General features: G+C 36.8%; 1 protein-coding gene across 1 annotated transcript in view; it reads left to right on the plus strand.

Moving 5' to 3' along the window:
- Positions 1 to 18878, plus strand: part of FBXO3 (F-box protein 3) — a 35643-nt gene extending 16765 nt beyond the window's left edge. Inside the window, exons 4-11 of the mRNA XM_059709734.1 lie at positions 460 to 574; positions 2137 to 2341; positions 3828 to 3873; positions 6923 to 7007; positions 8042 to 8164; positions 10320 to 10435; positions 11666 to 11856; positions 17716 to 18878. Coding sequence (XP_059565717.1) covers positions 460 to 574; positions 2137 to 2341; positions 3828 to 3873; positions 6923 to 7007; positions 8042 to 8164; positions 10320 to 10435; positions 11666 to 11856; positions 17716 to 17880 — 1046 coding nt within the window. The 3' untranslated portion in view covers positions 17881 to 18878. The remainder of the gene's footprint in view (positions 1 to 459; positions 575 to 2136; positions 2342 to 3827; positions 3874 to 6922; positions 7008 to 8041; positions 8165 to 10319; positions 10436 to 11665; positions 11857 to 17715) is intronic.
- The last annotated feature ends 2240 nt before the right edge of the window (positions 18879 to 21118 follow it).

Consider the following 21118-nt stretch of genomic DNA (forward strand, 5'->3'; position numbering starts at 1 on the left):
ACTACTTCCTACTTTTTAAAATTAGAATATGTGGTGGGCTTACCAACATGCACAATTGAATTTAAGTTAATGGCCACCTCACGGCATGAACAAGCACCAAAGTTCAGTAAGAGATTGCTTTAAGACTCTTGAACAGCGTCAGTGTAGAGAACTTCTGGAGATTGTTTTTTAATGAGAAGTGTGGGTATATTAGATGAAGAAAAATGAGATGTGCCTGATGGATTTCATTGGCGCATACTTTCCATGTTTTACTCAGTGCCAGTGTTTTCCCTACTGAATTTGCTTGCTCAGGGCTTCAAATGTCAGCCAATCTAAAGTGATAAGTTTCTCTGAATTTTCAGTTCATTTCCCTATATTTCAGTAATGCATTCCGGGCAGGACTCACTTGCTCCGAGGTTGTTTTGTTGTTTAGCAGGAAGACTGTATTTCTTCATAATTCGCTTTTTTGTGCATTTGCAGAGGGCGCGCGAGAGGAAGACCTAGATGCTGTGGAAGCTCAGATTGGTTGCAGACTTCCCGATGATTATCGATGCTCGTATCGCATCCACAATGGGCAGAAGTTAGTGGTTCCTGGGTAAGATGCTTGCTGTTCCAGTTATTTTTAATGATACAACTTATTTTCCAGAAAGAAAATAAACTGTAGTTATAGTTGTTCTTAGTAGATTAAAGTAGTATGGGAGTTCCCTTTTCTTCCTTATAGCAATCCATAAGACAAAGTCTACAGCTTGAATTTGACTTTACCAAAATAAATGTGTCTTATGAAAACCTTATCTTTATCAACACCCCTTAGAATGAAATGAAATCTGGTTGGGTGTGGGGGCAATGCGACATAAGGGAAATGCATGTGGAGGTACATTTTAACGGAAACTGTTCAGCACCCTTCAAGTGTTTATCTTGTTTACAGCCAGATCATTTGTTTTGGAGAGCCTGGCACAAATTCTGTGTACCATACATGTAAAAATAAGAATTTGTTCAGAACTACATGTACTAAGCTAAAAAATATATAGTTTTGTCCTATTCAAGCACAGCCTATAATTAAATGGCCTATTTTAAACTTCTAAAAGATGAAGTATTCATTGCGGAACCTTTCGGGAAAAGCAGACCACGTAGTTAGTAGCTGTCAAATTCACTCACAGTTTTAAAAACTATATGCTTTGAACGGGTCTACTCCTTTTGTTTTTTTTATGAAATTAAGCTATTTCAGAGACACTGCATTTGTGCAATGCCAATGACAATTTAGGGAGAACTTTGCATTGTTCTTATTGGAACTTGATGTCTCTGAGTGTGAAGAATCATATGAGGCTCTGTTTCCATTTCAGGTCTGAATCCTACCTTTCAATCTCAGTCTGATCACCTCCCACATTCCCTGTACTCATTGAATCATTTCTGAAATATGGGCAGTTAGGACTAGATAACCCTAAGTTACTGGCTTTTTTTTTTCTATTCTATTTTCCTGTCAAACTGAAATTTGACAAAATTGAAAAACTGTCACACGTCAAGAGCATAGCCTATAATTAGAAAATTTTATTAAAAGAGTTGCCCAGAAGTGACATGACTAGAAGGTCATGCACTTCAAAACAGGGATTTTTAACTATCCACAGCCCAATGGTGAGATGTGGGATAGGAATCTCATTAAGGACCCATATCTGTGTTATTCTCATGCACATGCAGTGAGATGAATTTAGATCCCATGCATTCCAAATTAATGAAAATTTGGTCAAGGTTTAGGCTGATTAACATTTATACTGTCTAGTAGGGCAGAGTAAGCTAAAGGTCGTAACAGCATAGAAGTATCAGAGAATTTATCCCTTGAAACATTAAATTAGTCATACATGTACATATAGCAAAATATCAGCAAATCAGTTTATCATGGCAAGATAGATTCCTGAATGCAATAAAACTATTTTTCTTTTTATAAAGCTTTTAGACATTTAGGCTTTTAATTTAAATCAATCTTTCCACTCAAGAGTTTGACTGTAATATATAAATTATAGTGTTTTGGGCATTTCCAGTTTAGAATCGACATGTTAACCACTCCTATAAAGTTGTCAGTGTGAAATTATTATTCATTAAGAAGATAAAGCACAGATGTTTGTGTGGCACTGCAATTGATTACATTTTTGAATCTGTTCTCAGGTTATTGGGAAGTATGGCGCTGTCCAATCACTATCGTTCTGAAGATTTGTTAGACGTGGATACAGCTGCTGGAGGCTTTCAGCAGAGACAGGGACTGAAATACTGTCTCCCTTTAACTTTTTGCATACACACTGGTTTGAGTCAGTACATAGCAGTGGAAGCTGCAGAGGGCCGAAACAAGAATGAAGTTTTCTACCAATGCCCAGTAAGTAGGAAGTGTGTTTTAAGTGTGGCTTTAAGGTGTGTTCTGATGAGTGTATAAATGTGTGCATTAGGAATTTTCAGGGTTGTTGAATGGGTATAGGGCATTATGTAATTTAATTAGAGACCTATGTAACCAGACACAAGTGGCATGGAATACCAAAAGAAACTATTACCAGTGGACAAACAATGCAAACTGTGGTTCATGCAGAGACAAAGCTGTGAATTGTGTGAAGGCATTTTAAGTTTAAGGAAAACTAATGAGCTTTTTGTTGAAGTAATTAATTATAATATACATTTCTAACAAAAATACAGCTTTTGAACATCATTTGATCCAAATGCGGTAGGAATTTTTTAAACTCTTCAGTAGGTATTTGAGTTGTTGAAAAATGAAGATCCTTTTTAGAAGATTTTTGTTATGATTTTAGTATTTTGTTTATCTTATTTGTTCAGTTTTCAGTAATTTCTTAGTAACAACTTCTACTTTCATTTTTACCTGTGAACTTTTAACTTAGAAGAGAAATTTAAAATAGGAAATACTTTCCATAGTTATCTGAAATATGTGACTCCATAAAACATTTAAAATATTTTAAGAGCCTTCATAGCTTTTAATTTTTCTAAGCATTTTCACGTCTTTTATCTCATTTTTGACTTGATGCCTCTATAAGGTTATAAGATGATGGCTTGATCTCTTTATTTATAGAGAAAAGTGACTAACGTAGAATTCTTCAGGTTTCTTGATCGAATCCAAAGCCTTTTCTCCTAGGATAATTAGTTGTATTTCTTCTTACCTTAACTTCCTAATTCTTTTCCTGCAGGACAGTTTTTTTGGTTCATTGTCAACAGTAATAGCAGTATATAAGCATTTAACTGGACTTTATAGAAAGAACCTAAATATAGAAATCTTGAAGCAGGAGCTGACAAGTGTGAGGAATGTCCAAGAATTGGTTAGAGCACTTAAGTTATTTTATATCTGTTTTGCCTTTTCTTCAGGGAAGAATACAAATAATGAACAATGGGAAATTAAGAAAATGTATTTTTTTTCTTTTTTTTAAATATATTTTATTGATTTTTTACAGAGAGGAAGGGGGAGAGAGAGAGAGAGAGTTAGAAACATCGATGAGAGAGAAACATCGATCAGCTGCCTCCTACACATCCCCTACTGGGGATGTGCCCGCAACCAAGGTACATGCCCTTGACCGGAATCGAACCTGGGACCTTTCAGTCTGCAGGCCGACGCTCTATCCACTGAGCCAAACCAGTTTCGGCAAGAAAACGTATTTTTCTTATTCTTTCTTCCTTCTTTCTTTCTCAGAACCTAGTTAATATTAGGTGATTCCTCTTGCCTTGGAGTCTTCAGGGAGTACAGGCATACCTCATTTTTTGTTTTGTTTTGTTTTAAAATAAAAAATTGTGAATTTATTCAAAACAAAACAAAATACATGGTGGAGAGTATTTTTCTTAATTAAAATATTCTTTTTCTCACTTAGGACCAAATGGCTCGGAATCCAGCTGCTATTGACATGTTTATCATAGGTAGGAAAAATAAAAGTTTTATTTTTTCCTTTTTCCGCCTGTCAAATATATTAAGTTGGTAGAAACATTTTAGTTACTTAACCAGCTGGCAATTTTATACTTGTATTTTTTAAGGCTTGCTGGTTTAAAAAGTACTATATCTAGGCACTCGTTAGAATAGCCCTTATACTTTATTGAATTTGGTTTCTATTTGGAAAAAAGCCATGCCCTATACAATGTTGTGCTCTTAGGACTCTGCTATGGAACACTAAAATGTATAGAATTAATATGAGTAAGTATATAGTTCCCTTACATGCACTTTCCATCACTCATATTAATACATAATTAGAGATGTTGATATATAAAATTACTTTGTACTTTTTTTTTAAATGTTGCATTTTTTTAAAAGATTTTTAAAATTGGTTTTTAGAGGGAGAGGGAGAGAGAAACATCAACGTGAGAGCGAAACATCGATGGGCTGCCTCCTGCTCGCCCCCTTCTGGGAATCAGGCCCACAACCCAGGCATGTGCCCAACTGGGAATCAAACTGGCAACCTTTTGGTGCATGGGATGATATCAGCTGAGCTACATCGGCACAGGACAGGACAGTGCCGATGCTATAGTAAAATACTGATAATAACACTAGATACCTCAAAACAGCATTCTTTGGAAACCAGTATAAACTGGGCTTCATGAACTCCTGGGCACAACTAGTTTTTCTAGGCCTTAAAGGGGTATTTCTCAAAGGATTTGAGGACAATTTAATTTGTCCTCAAGTGCTGCTCACCTCTTTGCTATTTGTTAGGCTTGTTTTGCTTAGATTTTGCTCACTTAAGAAAAGCTTGCTGACTATCCACTCAGCTTTTTAAAGGCATTCCTGGCACATGTTAAACATCCCCAGAGACTAATAGTAAAGGGGCCTTGCAAACTAAGGCATCTGTATGTAATTATTTCTCCTAATTGGAAGCTTGAACAGAGTCTATACCAGTGATGGTGAACCTATGACATGCGTGTCAGAGGTGACACGTGAACTCATTTTTTTGGTTGATTTTTCTTTGTTAAATGGCATTTAAATATATAAAATAAATATCAAAAATGTAAGTCTTTGTTTTACTATGGTTGCAAATATCAAAAAATTTCTGTATGTGACACGGCACCAAAGTTAAGTTAGGGTTTTTCAAAATGCTGACACGCCGAGCTCAAAAGGTTCGCCATCACTGGTCTATACTGTGGCATATTCTAGATTTTGTGGCACGCTTCACAATGTAAGCTCTCACTCCTACGTAATAAGTTATAAAAAGCTTTGACACTTAGTCCCTGGCTGTCAGCTCACCCTGACTCATGTGGTCTGTGGTTTCTAAGTTAGTACTTGCCGGGTTTTGCTCCTACTCAATGCCCCTTTGGCGTCTTCGCGTATTACACACTTTAAGAGGTGACCATCACGGCTCTGGTGCATGGTGCGACTGAGTATATGCACCCAAGGCTGCCTGAGCTCTGAAGTAAGCTGCCTGCTAGGCTCCTGGAGTTTCTTGCTCTCGGTATGGTGCTGGTCTGACATAGTGTGGAAGAACCCACTGCTGCAGCAGAATACTGAGGTCTGATAATACTATTCTGGTAGTTGGGATTTCTCCTGGAATAGGAGAGCGAAGCGAAAGATTTGAGCTGAGATGGGAAGTTAGTGCTGGGAGGAAAGATGAGAAAACAGTTCCTTTAGGATGCCTTGGTAAAGCCCCAGTGCTATCAAAGAAGCTCCAAGATGCAGGCTTACTTTAAAGGTAAGAACCTTGAACATATAAATTACATGGTGATTCAAATAAGTTTGACTTTCTTGGAAACTGTCCTCATTTTAAAGAACACACTTTGTTCTAGTATGTATTATAATAAATTTAGGTTCATTGAAATACACTATGCCAATTTCTTTTTTATGTAAACTATGAAAAATGACTTTAAAACTCTACAGGAAAATTACTAGTTCTCCTGACATAAAATTATACCTTCTTTGAGTTGTAATGCCTTTGTTAATGTCATTAAAGACAGGCTTCTTAATATCTTGCTCCAAGTAAACAGATGATCAGTGCTCATTTTGAATACAATAACATTTAATAAATAGGGAGTTAGAACGGGCCATTAGTAGATATTAAGAACCAACTATTGTAGTGTACTTTCTCTCAATTGATGCCCTTAAAATCTTAAAGCTCTGTACCCTCAGACCCAAGCCTAAATAGTATCTCATATTATTCTGAGAGCAGAATATGAAGTAAATACTGTAAATTTAGCATCTGACGTTTAGCATGGGGAGTATAGGAACTGGGTTGATAAAAATAAGATTACAGAGAAATGCATTGGGCACCACTGGTTAAGGGACTACTGTATGCTAGTCACTGAGATGTGTTAACAGTACGGGGAGCTGAGAAAGTTACGTTGTATTATCTAGAGGGGCAGGCATAATTTATGTAAACGCTTGTTACTGTCCCAATCACTAGATCACAGATGTATGGTCCGGACTGGTCTGTTCCAGTCATTCTTTTCCTCGTCGAGCTGCTCACTGAGAATATGGAGGACCGCTGTGCATTTGAATCTGTAGTCACCTCAGCTACTTTGGGATTGGTCTGATGCCCATAACTCCTGTGAGATGTCCAGACTGAGCATGAGTCAGTATGTACCTGGAGCAGGGTATTCCCTGACTGTTCGAGGATGGGTGCTGATATTGTTCCTGTAGTTTCTTCCTAGATATAGCCATGTCTTCTTTGTTCAAGGAATTACAGACAGAAAGCTTTTCATTCCTGTACCAGGACAAAGTGAAGTTTAGGAATCTGTTATTTAATTATATATAAGTGTAAAAAGTACTTTGAAGTTAGTTGGAGGATTCCCTAGCAAGGTTGTTAGGAATAAGAGGGATAGAATCGAGACTAGAAATTGTCCTAATAAAGGACTAGAGAGGAATTATATCTATAAATACTTCTGGGTTTGATATCACACCTTATGCAAAGAGAAATTACAATTGTTTCCTTGTTTCTTGCATGGATTTTACAAAAACTATTTGTCCTTTCCCCCCTTTTCTGGTTTACAGGTGCTACTTTTACTGACTGGTTTACTTCTTATGTCAACAGTGTTGTATCAGGTGGCTTCCCTATCATCAGAGACCAAATTTTCAGGTATTTCACTTGGGGCTTTTTGGAATGGAATGATTGTAATAAGCAAAAATCATCAGTTACAGATAATGAGATGAAGTTTCCCAGGAAGGTTAATAACAGAACCTCTCATCATCATAAATCTATTCTATTCTCATTTTAAAGCCAAAACATCCAAACACTTGAACAGCCAGTATTTTTCTTTTTTTGAAGAATCAAAAGAAAAAAACTGACTTGATGTAGAAATTATGGCTTTATAGTATTTATATAGTTTCTTTTTAGGAAAAAAAAAAGCTGTTTGCCAATTAGTAGATTTAGTATGAATAGCAAGTTAGTAACTATTAACTCCTAGCAAATATTTATTATCTCTAAATGGAACATCTAGATATTATAGATAGTATTAGAGGTCATATTGGCTTATAGTAGCCTGGTTGGCGGAAATGTTAGATTAAATATACATTAGAGGCCCCTATAATAATATACTGACACATTTTTATTATCAGAACCACTGTTTGTAGGTATAGCTGGGTTTTCAGATGGTCCCCTAAATTTCCTCAACTCTGAAAATGGAGATAGACTCTTTTTAGTTTCCAAGTAAATTACTTTACTGCTACCATCACTGATCTGGAGTCTTCAAAGCTTTCTGGTTTGCTTATGATTTCTAGTTTTCTTCTAAGCTTAATAGGACTATACCTTTAAAATCTCAACTGTGATTTAAATTTTCTTTTCTTTTTTTTTTTTAATATATTTTATTGATTTTTTACAGAGAGGAAGGGAGAGAGAGAGTCAGAAACATCGATGAGAGAGAAACATCGATCAGCCGCCTCCTGCACATCTCCCACTGGGGATATGCCCGCAACCCAGGTACATGCCCTTGACCGGAATCGAACCCGGGACCCTTCAGTCCGCAGGCCGACGCTCTATCCACCGAGCCAAACCGGTTTCGGCGTGATTTAAATTTTCAATGCTAAGCTATTTTGCATTGTATCTTTAAACCTTTTATCTTCTAGAATTGAGGTTAGTTGACTAAAAAATGTTTAATTTTTTTATTTACCTAGATATGTTCATGACCCAGAGTGTGTAGCAACAACTGGAGATATTACTGTTTCAGTTTCCACGTCGTTTCTGCCAGAACTTAGCTCTGTACATCCACCCCACTATTTCTTCACATACCGAATCAGGTGAGAATTTCAAAGGGTCGCCTTTCAGTTGGTAATGGGCTGTATCCTCCGGATGTGGTATTATTGCCCCATTTGGAATAAGATATAAAACACATTTTGAAAGGCAGCTTCTTGCTGATACAGAGGAAGGTGGGTAACAAAGTTTCTACAGTATAGTCAGGTTTTTTCCCTGCTTTTACTTTTATTTGTATTTATTGATGCTGAATTTACTCTGGGGCCATAAATTTTTGTTTCTCCAGTGTCTTCTGGGATATTTTTCTGGTGTAGGAACAAACTGCTCTTTTTCAGTAGGATCATCTCAGTGTGGCAGGGAGAGCTTATGTGTGGGTTAATCTGCCCACAAGCACTGTAAATTCTGCTCCACGTACCTAGATGTGCTCAATGACCAGAGAATCTACATCTGCACCCTTAAGTTCAGCATAACTTCTGCATTTTTAAACATGTGTAGCAAAATTCAGCACTTCTCGGCATGGACCCCGTGTGCAGCCCCACTGTTTGGCCTGGGCACACCTACCAACTCCACCATTTGTAATGACAGAATGGCACATATTGCTTCTGTAAAGCGACATTCTTCAAATACTTGGTGGCTTTTAAGATATGCATACCTTTGGTGGCGTGAGCAGTTTCACGAGTATTATTAAAATGAACACGAAGATTTTAACCTTGATTTGCATGATTTTGTGGGGGGGTTTTGGGTCACGTGACTAATGAACCATTTTCAAAGGTCACTTGAGGCTGCTTATGGGAAGAGTTAGTACAATATAGTTTATAAAATACCTTGAGTTTATATTAACCCCTAAGTTGTTTCTTGTAAATACAAGTATTGTGCCAGGTACTTTTCAAGGTGGACCACTAGGTTGTAATCATATGGAAAGGTCAGAATTAGAGTTGTAATGTTTTCGGAAAGCTACCAAATTGCCCAAGGTAATATCATGCTTTTAAAATTTAATCTGGTCTGTGTATGTTCAATTAAAAGTCTAGTACATATTTATTGAGTGCTGCCTGGATATCAAACAGGGTGTTGAGCCCTGGATTTGGTGAAATAAAAAACAAATATTACCTAGTAAATTCACTCTAATTAGAAATACTCTCTGCTATGACATGAAGACAACTCATTGATCAAAGGGACTAAGGATACTTTGTCTTAGATATATTTTTATATACTTTATGATGTTATATATAGGAATGTATACTTACCAGAAGCATCATAGAATTTTAGTATTGTATGTAGCCTTTGACGTGTCTAGTTACACATGCACAGCTGTTTGTTGTTTAATTTAGATCTTGCCTAGGACTGAGACATGCTTAATTAATGATACCTACATATGCTTGTAGAGTACTTAAAATGAAAATAAGAGACCGAAGATTCCCAGAGGAAGGGGGGGAAATAATAGTATTGGGAAGCAGAGTTAAGGTGATCCCAGTAACTGAGTAATGACATTTCGCTTTGAGCTTTGTATATAGAAGCTAATTGAGAAAAGGAAATGGGTTGCATAGCCTTGTAGTGAATAAAAGACTGTCAGTTTTTTAGAACAGAAGTTTTTTATGGCACTGTATCTAGAAAGCGTTTTCCATACTGATCTTTATTTGAACAACAAAAGAGTGTTGTAAGCATGGAGTTTGTGAATTTTTATGTTGCCCTTTCTATTGTTGATCCTCACTGAAATTAGGCGCGGAAGTTGAATGAAAGCATTCTCATGAGGGAGTTAGCTAATCAGGCCACTATCTTTGAGAACTTCCAGAAGTAGATGATGAACACAGACTTTGGGGTGTGTTTCTTAACTTCCTTTGGAAATTCCCTTTATGTTCTTTTTTTTTTAAATCAATAAGATTTTTTAAAAAAATATATATATATATTATTGATTTTTTACAGAGAGGAAGGGAGAGGGATAGAGAGTTAGAAACATCGATGAGAGAGAAACATCGATCAGCTGCCTCTTGCACACCCCCTACTGGGGATGTGCCGGCAGCCAAGGTACGTGCCCTTGACTGGAATCGAACCTGGAACCCTTCAGTCCACAGGCTGATGCTCTATCCACTGAGCCAAACCGGTTAGGGCTCCCTTTATGTTCTTAACCCAAATGTTGTAGCTCTTAAACAAAAGAAACAAAAAAAGGCCTGATTTGTGTTTCTACTGCCCCATTTCCTTCTCCAGGATTGAAATGTCAAAGGATGCACTTCCTGAGAAGGCTTGTCAGTTGGACAGTCGCTATTGGAGAATAACAAATGCTAAAGGTGATGTAGAAGAAGTTCAAGGACCTGGAGTAGTTGGTATGTAATGCAAGATTTAGTTTATACATCAGTTGCATCTAAGAACTTTTGGAGAGCATATATGTGGCACAGCTTAGAAATGCATGATGATGTTGGTGGATATGACTGCATCTTTTTAATAGCTGTGTTTACAATGTGAAAGGTATCATAGATTCTGGGTTTCTCCTAACGACAATACTTTGTTTCACAAATATAATGTGTAAATGTCATTCTATCAGTTTAGTACCTTTAAACAGAACTTTTCTAAAATTATAGCACAGGGATTGAGTTTACATTCTGTGAATCACCTGGGTTCCTTGCTTTTCCTTCTTAAGTTCTTTTCTTTCCCACTGAATAATTATTCATTGTAATATTTTGTAGGCATAGAACAGAAAGAGAAAATAAATTTTATATCTGTCATCTTTTGCAATTTAGGGGAGAAATGTTAAAATTAATAACAGATTTTTTTGTTTGTGGATTTTAATCATCTCTAGCTTGATTTCCATTGACATTGTAATTATCTTAAGTTTCTGAACCCTTAGACTCTTCAGATTTTGTATTAGTGCTTCAGAAAAATAACATTATTTAAGCTATGTACTTCTGTTATTGGTCCTAAGCATGTACAGAATTCAGTTTAGATTAAAGTTGCTTTAATTTATTGCCATGAATAAAGTCATGTTCTGCATGTTTGTTTAAGGAATTTTTCCTGAATTTATTTGGGGATCTAGTGCTAAACAATTTTATTAAAGCTGTATTTCTTTTTCAGTAATTTGGTCCCTTGGAGTAAGGACTCTCCTTTGTGACTGCCATTTTTTTCTGGGCTAAATGCTTAAGCTGCATGCTCAGAATTTTATGTTTTAGCCTATTGCTACTTTTAAACATTTAGATTATCCTTATCACTGTTTAAACTAGTGTCTGTGACACTTATTACCCATGTCTTAAAGATGGTGTCTAAAATGTCTCAAAGCATTTTGGGGAAAAAAAAATTCTTTTTTTATTTTGCTTTATTCTCCTAGAATTCCCCCACCCTACCCACACACCACTATAGAGAATTAGAGGGACTATCCAAAAAGTCAAAATACTCGTAATCCCATCACTATTAACATTTTGTTGTGTTTCCTTTTAGATTTTGTTTGTAATTGTGCATTTACTTTAACATAGTTTACATACTCCCGTAGAGGACATATCTAATTTGCTGTGATGGAGAACTGAATTTTATGCTTTAATTAATCGTTACTGTTTTCTCTGCAGGTGAATTTCCAATCATCAGCCCTGGTCGGGTGTATGAATACACAAGTTGTACCACATTTTCTACAACATCAGGATATATGGAAGGATATTATACTTTCCACTTTCTTTACTTTAAAGACAAGATCTTTAATGTCGCCATTCCCCGGTTCCATATGGCATGTCCGACATTCAGGGTGTCTATAGCTCGATTGGTAGGTTAAATTTCCTCTGGTGCTGATTTACATAACTTTTTAGAATTGACTCCACAGAGGGTCTTTGTTGATTAGCCAGACAAATAGTTTATAAATTGTGTTGCAAAGAACCCTAGGAATTTTGAGGAAGTACCTTGGGGTGGGTGGGCTATGTGAACATGTGGGGGGAGGCAGACAAGAAGTAAGTGAGGCTCTGTACTCTTCAGTCAGAGTAACTCTGCTGTTACCTGATTTTGTTAGTTTGTTTTTAATAGCTTTATTTTTTAGAGCAGTTTTAGATTCACAGAAAAATTGAGCAGAAGGTACAGAAATTCCCCATCTACCCCCTACCCCCACACAATATTTCCCACTAGAGCCGTGTCAGTGTCACAACTATGGAGCTTCAACTGACACATCATTATCACCCAAAGTCCATAAGTTACATTCAGGTTCACTCTTATTATATATTCTCTGGGTTTGGACAGATGTATAATGACATGAGTCTACCATTAGTAGTCTATAGAGTAATTATTCGTTTTAAATACGTCTGTCGCCTAATGAGAAACACCACACTAGACCAGTTGATATCTGCTTTCTTTTATTTCATTAAGACAGGGAAAACAATTTCTTACAATGTTTTTTCTAAAACTCCCATTTTGTAAAATAATACAAATATCCTATAGAAATTATTACAAAGGATTTAATGGGTAGACTCGTACTTTTACTAGTCTCTCTTTGGGATCATTTCCTAAGTCAACTAGGTATATTTTTTAAATCTCATTTTTAGGGTTACCTTAAGGCAGGTTTAGCAGTAACCCCAATCTTACTGGCTATAAAACGATTAGAGAAAATTATGAGGCTCTAGTTATACAATAGGAATAAAATATGAATTGTATACCCAGAATGTAATCAAGTTGTAGGCATCAAATGTTCACCAAAACCCTCTGGCTCCTGGGTGACCCTGATGGGAAGCTCTAACATAAGTCTGGGAAGATGGACATGATATGAAGCTGACCCAGAGTTCACACATTCACAACTCCAATTTGTAGAAGGAAGGATGATGAGGAGACTTAGGCCTTCATGCTTGTGGTATGTCTGTGGAAAACAGTCTACAGTCTGGGTTTGGAAGTGAAGTTTAGCTTCCCTCCCAGTGGAGGTGTGCTTCCTACTGTTCATATCCAGTTCTAGGAATCTGCTACTTATGGCAGTCTCCATGCTGACCAGCCCAAATTCTGTATGAGATTGTAATTATCCTTAAATGTTTTAGATGATTTATCAGTGAAGTCATCTGGGGCTGGAATATGCTTTGTGCAAACGTTTTGAAATATTAATTTCTTTAATATTTATATTTTCTGTTTCATGTCCACTTTTGCTAATTTGTGTCTTTTAAGGAATTTGTCCATTTTGTCTAAATGCTGAATTAATAGGCATAAAGCTACCTAAATATTGATAATCCTTTTAATGGCTGGAAAAGATATAGTCATATGTCCTCTTTTGTTCTTCATATTGGTAATTTATATCTTTTGTTCATCAGTTTAGCTAGGGGGTTATCACTTTTATTGATCACTTAAAGGAACAATTTTTTCTTCACTGATTTTCTCTATTGTTTCCTCATTTCTATTTTCATTGATTTCTACAGTTATCTTTATTTCTCCTTCTTACTTTGGGTTTAATTTGCTTTTTCCCCCCTAGCTTCTTAAGGTAGAAGTTTAAATTATTGATTTTAGACCTTCTCTGTAAGCACTGTTTTAGCTACATTTCATAAATTCTGACATTATGTTTTCATTACCATTTGATTCAAAATATTCTCAGATTTTCTTGTAATTTAGTTTTGATCAATGACTTTTCTAGAAATGTGTTAATTCCCAAACATTTGGAGATTTTCTAGTTATCTTTGGGTTGTTGATTTTTAATTTTGTTATGTTTAGAGAACTCACTGTGTATAATTTCAATCCTTTTAAATGTTTTATGGCCCAGAATTATGGTCTATCTTGGTAAATACTTGTGTATTTGAAAAGAATGTATATTTTGTTATTTTGGGGACTATTATTCTATAAATGACAGGTTGAACTGGTTGATTGTTTTTCAAGTCCTTTATATATTTACTGATCTTTTTTTTTTTTTTTTTTTGGTCTCTCTGAGAGATGATTGTTGTAATCTCCAGTTATAATTAAGTTTTGTCTCCTTCTCTTTAATCCTATCAGATTTGCTTCATGCATTTTGAAGCTCTATAATTATGTGCAAATATACTTAGGATTGTGCCGTCTTTTTAATGAACTGGTTATTTTATTGTTATAAAATCTTTATCTCTGAAAATGCTCCTGTCCTAAAGTTGCTACTATTCCTGACATAAAATGTAGAGTACTGAGATTTATTGGCGCAGGTAGTTACTATTGGGTCAACTTGATCCCGTTGAGGCTTTTTAAAATGTTTGTTAGGGTGGGTATAAAGTAGTCTTTACTTAAGGCAGTCATTTCAAACTTTTTGGTCTCATGACCCCCTTAAGCTTTGAAAAGTTATTGGAGATTCCTCAAAAAATTAAAAATGGAACTAAACCCTATGACCCAGCAATTCCACCTTTGCGTATTTATCCAAAGAATTAAAAGACACTAATTCAAAAAAATATATGCACCCCTATGTTCATTGCAGTGTTATTTACAATAGCCAAACTATGGAAGCAACCTAGGTGTCCATCCATAGACGAACAGATAATGAATATGTGTGTGTGTGTCACCAGTGGGACATCCTTAGCGCGGCCACGGAGGCGGGAGAGGCTCCCACCACTGCCGCTGCGCTCACCAGTCATGAGCTGGCTTCTGGCTGAGCGGCGCTTCCCCTGTGGGAGTGCACTGACCACTAGGGGGCAGCTCCTGCATTAAGCATCTTCCCCCTGGTGGTTAGTGCGCATCATAGCGACTGGTTGTTCTGCCTTTTGGTTGATTTGCATATTAGCCTTTTATTATATAGGATATAGGATTACTCAGCAATAAAAAAGAATGAAATCTTGCCATTTGCAACAACATGGATGGACCTAGAGGATATTATGCTAAGTGAAATAAGTCAGACAGAGAAAGACAAATGCCATATAATTCCACTTGTATATGGAATCTAAAAACAAAACAAATGAACAAATAAAACTAAACACAAACTCATAGATACATCGTGGCCAGAGGGGTGAGGGGTGGGAGAATGAGCAAAAAGGTGAAGTGATTAAGTACAAACTGCCAGTGATAAAAGAAGTCACAAGTGCAGCATAGAGTATATAGTCAATGATATTGTAATAACTATGTATGATGACAAATGGTTACTAGACTTATTGTGGTGGTCACTTCATAATGTGTGTATATATATACATATATATATGTCTAATCACAATGTTGTATACCTGAAGCTAATATAAAATTGTATGTCATCTATAATTAAAAGAAAGTTATGAGGACTCCAAAGAACTCTTGCTTATGTGGGTTATATTGATATTTATCATGTTAGAAATTAAAACTGAGAAGTTTTATAATATTTACTTACTCCTTTTTTAAAGTTTAAAATTTTTAAATTTATAATTTAAAATTATAATAATAAACTCATTACATGTTCAACCCTCTCTTAACTATGTTCTTACTTATTTAGAGTTCTAGTGGCTTCCCAATGACAAATAATAATATAAAATCTTTACCTGCCTTGTGGAAAATGTTTTTTTTCTATCAGGGATGAGAAAACAATAAAAAGGAATGAAAATTCTGGACTTATTTTCTAATCAACATGAAGAGGCAGTGTGTGGGGGGGGTTGTACTTGTATTTACCTTTCCTGTTTAAATATTCATTTTTTAAAAATATTTTTTTAATTGACTTTTAGAGAGGAAGGGAGAGAGAAATAATGTGAGAGCAAATCATTGATCGGCTGCCTCCTGCATACCCCCTACCAGGGATCAAGCCCACAACCTGGGCATGTGCCCTGACCAGAAATCAAACCAGCAACCTTTTGGTGTACAGGACGACGCCCAGCCAACTGATCCACACCCGCCAGGGAAAATAGTAGTTTTCTTGATATGGAAATTGAATTGTTCTCCTTTTGTGTGCTTTAACAATATAATTAATTGGGAGATTTAATCTTTTCTTTTGCTTTATACTCTGAATGCCACTTTAAAATATACTTTTGGTTGGTTTTTTCTTGGTCTAGGTGGTTTATTGTTTGTTTTTAGACTCTTTAGAGGTTCCTACTGCTGATTTATTTTCATTTTTGTCTGTGTTCCTCTTTCCATCTGCTGTTTGGTATGTACAATTTTATTGTGATCATCAGCAATCCTCTTTAGCCATATTGATTTTCTTTAACAGTTTTTGTTTTCTTCTTCATTAAGATAATAATCATACTACCTGAATTTAATGTTTCATAACTTTTTTAATCCTTCCCTCCTTCCCTGGTCCCTTTTTCCCCCTCTTCTCAAATCCCTTTTGGACCTGCTATTGGATTTCAAAGTCTTCATTCCCTAGATTTAAAGAAATATCCAGAGATTAAAATAATGGATTATCTTATATTTACATATCTTTGATTGTTATTGTTTGTGTTATAATAAATCCCAGTGACTATTCCTTTGACAAATCCTAAAAGACAATACCTTTCTCCCACATCAGTAAATTTGTTCACTCAACAAATATTTACTGAGTACCTACCAGGTGCTGGGGAAAATGCAGTGAATAATACAATTAAAATCTCTGCCTTGGAATTTACATTACATAGACAAAGGTTAGCAAATAAACACCATATACTTAGATCAAGTAGTAATATGTGCACTGGAGAATAATCAGAATAAAGGGGATAAAGGGTGTCCTGTTGAGTTGTATAACATAAAGATGTGTCAAGAAAGGCTTCTGTGACATTTGAGTTGAGACTGAAAAGAAGTAGAAGGAGCCCTTGGATGTTTGGGTGAAGGGTGTTCCAAGCTAAAGAACAGCAAGTGCAAAAGTCCTGACCCACGAATGTGCCTGGTATGTTTGAAGAACTGCCAGGAGGCCAGTGTACTGGAGGGTGGGAAATGGGGGCAGAGTGGATGGAGATGAGATCAGAAGGGTAGAGAGGGTGCTGCATCATGATATGTCACAAAAGTCTTGGTTGAAAGACCGTCGCTGACACCACATCCAAAGTTTCCCAACATTCCGCACATTACCAAGTAAGATCTCCTTGCTGTTCAGAATTCTGTTTGATATAGCGGCTCCTCTCATTGGGTCTTCAAAAGTGACAAAGTTGACAGCAAAGTAAGCCATGATTGATAGAGGAAGCACTGCTTAAGAGGAAGTTTGCAGGTGATGTTCAGCTATTGCACAGTTAACGTCACCATTGCCCTATGCTGAGAGCCTCCGACAAGTTAATGTACAAGTAGAAGCTACCAATGGTGGTTGAATGGAAATGATGTGTCTTTATGGTAGGAGCTCAAAAGAAATCATAGACCTCTTGTTGACAGTACATAAAAAGTACCAGTAGAGGTCATGTTATACCTTGTTAATATGTTCACATCTTTTCTGTAAGCATGTAGATTAAAAATTGTTACTGAAATCACTAATATGATAAATTCAGTAAAATTTTATTTTGAGTTGCTAGGAGTGGTCTGTTTGCTACATTGTATCTGAATAACAACTACCATGTAAAAATAAGTACTATATTAATGAAATATATTTTCCATGAAAACTACATTGAGCATTTTAAAACATGTAATAGGATATACACTGGAATCAGTATGTGCATTATGGAAATGTGCTGTTCAAGTCTATAAAGATTCATATTTGGCATGTCTGGCTGTTCAGAGTCTAGATAAATGAGATATTTGCATTAAATAAATTGAAAAAACTGATGGAAGTTCTTATCAAAAGACTGTTTTCTCTTTCAAGGAATTGGGTCCTGATGAGTATGAAGAGATGGAAGATGCAGAAGAGGAGGAAGACGATGATGATTCGGCAGATATGGAGGAATCTGATGAGGAAGACGAGGAGGCGAGGCCCCGGAGACTCTTCGACGTCCCCATTCGCAGACGCCGCTACTCTCGCCTTTTTTAGCAAAACTCCGCTAATGGGAGCACTGGAATGAATCCAGCCTGTCAAATAGATTTCTCAATAATGTAATTAACTAAATTGTTCTCAGCATTATAGCAAGAAAACTAGCATGAAATATTGTTCCAGGCCCTGGGTTCTATGCAACTGATTCTTAATTAGGAATTGGATTGTTTGCGTTTACTTTATATGTTTTGGGGCAGAGGAGGAAATGAAATCTTTTTTTTCTCTCCTAGAAGTCAATGGGGGAATAGTTCTCTAGCTAAGGAATGGCTATCTCTTTGTTTAAACATTTTATACTTATAAAAATGTGGAAGTGGAAAGGAATTGTTTTGAAGATTTAAATATAGCGGAAATACCTACCCAAGGATAGAAACTGACGAAAAATTCTGTGAAACGATTTCTTGCAGTTGTGAGTTATTTAGAAATGAACATCATTTGTAATTAGGCTAATCCATTTAGTGGTTCCTATATATTTTGTACTCACAGGGAACTAATTGACTAAATAGCTTGAATGCTGGTTGTTTTGTCCTTTCTTAGACAATCTGCCCTTGAATTTAAAATTTGTATTACTATAACCTTGAATTTAAAGCCTTTATCACTATAACCTTGACTTTGAATTTAGTCTTCAACTCTCCCACCCTTGAATTTAATTTAAAATCTTCAACACCGCAACCTGGAATTTAATTTAAAGTCATCAACATTAATAACTTTATCGTATTGTTCACAGATGCATCATTTTTGAAATGTAGAGTGTAAAAGTATGTATTGTGTTTATTAACAAAAAGTTCTTCACAGTGTCTCATGTCGTCTACATTTGTAAATACTGCTTCTGTTTGTTTCTCCTTTATACAGTTGACTGTCTGACTTTGTGATAAGTGACATGAATTTTATGTTGAGATTAAGTATGTTTTTCTGAAACATGAAATTTTTTTTGTAATTATATAATTGGAAGTTTGGAATGAAGTTCTCCAAGTGTCAAAAACTCACATTTTGAAAACAAATTTTGGTTCTGCTGCTGTATTTTGTATAATTGCCTATTTTCCATGAACTAATATTAGTAGCTTTTGTTCTTAAGGTGGAAGAGGAGATGGAAACTGTTGGCCTGTTGCTAGGGGCCCATTCAAAAGCCACCCTTCCTGGCTTTACCCTGTCAGGCGCCCCTCTTTCCATTTTTCCCAGGAACAGCTCTTTTGTAGAGAAAACTGTAGGAAGAGGGAGGTGTGTAGACAGGGTGAAGCAGCTGCTATCAGAGACCATGAAGTCAAACTTACCCTTTCGTACTGGCACATGTCAAAATGTTCTGAAATGGAGTGAGTAGTTTTTCCTGTTTATTTTTTTAGAGTATTATCTGGTTGCTAAATCCTATTATGCCTATCCTTTTCTTTTTAATCAACCCACTGATTTTTTAAATTTTATTTTTATTGTTGACACTCTCACAGATGTCTATCCTCCCACCCCACCTTGCTCACTTCCACCCAGCCCCCACCCCCCCATTCCTTCTGTCCATCACCACACTATTGTCTGTGTCTTCACGTTCTGCATGTATGTTCTTTGTCTAATCCCTTTACCTTCTTTCATCCAGTCCCCTCACCCCCATCCCTCGGACAGCTGTCAGTCTGTTTCATGTAGCCATGCCTCTGTTTCTATTTTGTTTGTCAGTTCATTTTGTTCACGAGATTCCAAATACAAGTGAGATCATGTATTTTTAAACTTTCCCGATAAAGCAAGAATTTAAAACTAGTTAGTGTTGGGAGTTAGAGCTGGCCCCTGGATCCCTTGCCATGTATATGTTTCCTTTTTCCAGATCTCTCCTTTCAGTTCCCAGAGTACTCGCAATGCCCAAGTCTCCCCTGCAACTCCACCAATCCTTGCTTCTCAATGCTCTAGGCTTGCTTATCCTCTCATCAAATGCACATTCTCTCAGTATGTTGAATGAATGACCTTTAGTTCATACTAAGGTATTAATAACAAGCTCAGCTTTTTTATTTCATTGGCAAAAACATGTCTTCACACATAAATGGGACCTAATAGTTGGTCAGACTTTTGACGAAGGCCACCTTTATCTCTGGGCTCTGGGTTCGCTTGAGAACACCTATCCATTTGTGTGATGCTTCAAGCATCAGGTTGAAATGGGTACCTAACAGCTTAAACAGCTTAGGGGTTTTTTCCTCTTGTGACAAGTCCGAGGTAACAATCCAGGGCTGATATGATGGCCTAATGGTGTCAGCATTCCAGATTCCTTCCAGTTTTCTGTTCTGCCACCCTTAGCACACAGCTAATCTTGAAGGTCATCTCATGGTTGCAAAATAGAAGCTGCAGTTATAGTGTGTTCCAGGAAGGATAATAAGAAAAAAAAATTTTTTTTAAATATCAAACATAAGATTAGAGAGGTAAAGCAGCCATGTCTCCAGCACAATAGCTAGAGAAGGGGCGGGGGGTGCAGGAATTAACAGGCAGCATAGAGACCCAGTTGTAATGGCCCAAGTAAGGCGTCCTGAAGGTCTGACTTAGGGCAGTCAGGAATAGTGGAGAGGCTGTGAAACAGATAACTAAATGGTGAAATAGACTGGAGTTAATAAGATGCCAGGGAGTAGGAGAAATCAAAGTTGATTCCCAGCTTTCTGGCTTCATTTACTGGGGCAGCGGTTCTCAACCTGTGGGTCACGACCCCTTTGGCGGTCGAACAACCCTTTCACGGGGGTCGCCTAAGACCATCCTGCATATCAAATATTTACATGACGATTCATAAGAGTAGCAACATTACAGTAATGAAGTTGCAACGAAAATTTTATGGTTGGGTCACAACATGAGGAACTGTATTTAAAGGGCCAGAAGGTTGAGAACCACTGTGGGGGGTGGGGGGACAGAGAATGGTGGAACATTGGAAATGAGTTCAGATTTGGACACATTTTGAGTTCAAGATGGCTGTGCCACATGTAGGTGGAGATGTCCAGTGGTCAGCTGGATATGAATATGAAGATGGAGAGAGTGGTCAGGACTGGAGAATAAATAGCAACCATCTGCACACAAAGTGGACGCACTAGCAGTGGTTCTCAACCTTCTGGCCCTTTAAATAGAGTTCCTCATGTTGTGACCCAACCATAAAATTATTTTCGTTGCTACTTCATAACTGTAATGTTGCTACTGTTATGAATCGTAATGTAAATATCTGATATGCAGGATGGTCTTAGGCGACCCCTGTGAAAGGGTCGTTTGACCACCAAAGGGGTCGCGACCCACA

The sequence above is a fragment of the Myotis daubentonii genome, chromosome 9, assembly GCF_963259705.1.
Source record: "Myotis daubentonii chromosome 9, mMyoDau2.1, whole genome shotgun sequence".
NCBI lineage: Eukaryota > Metazoa > Chordata > Mammalia > Chiroptera > Vespertilionidae > Myotis > Myotis daubentonii.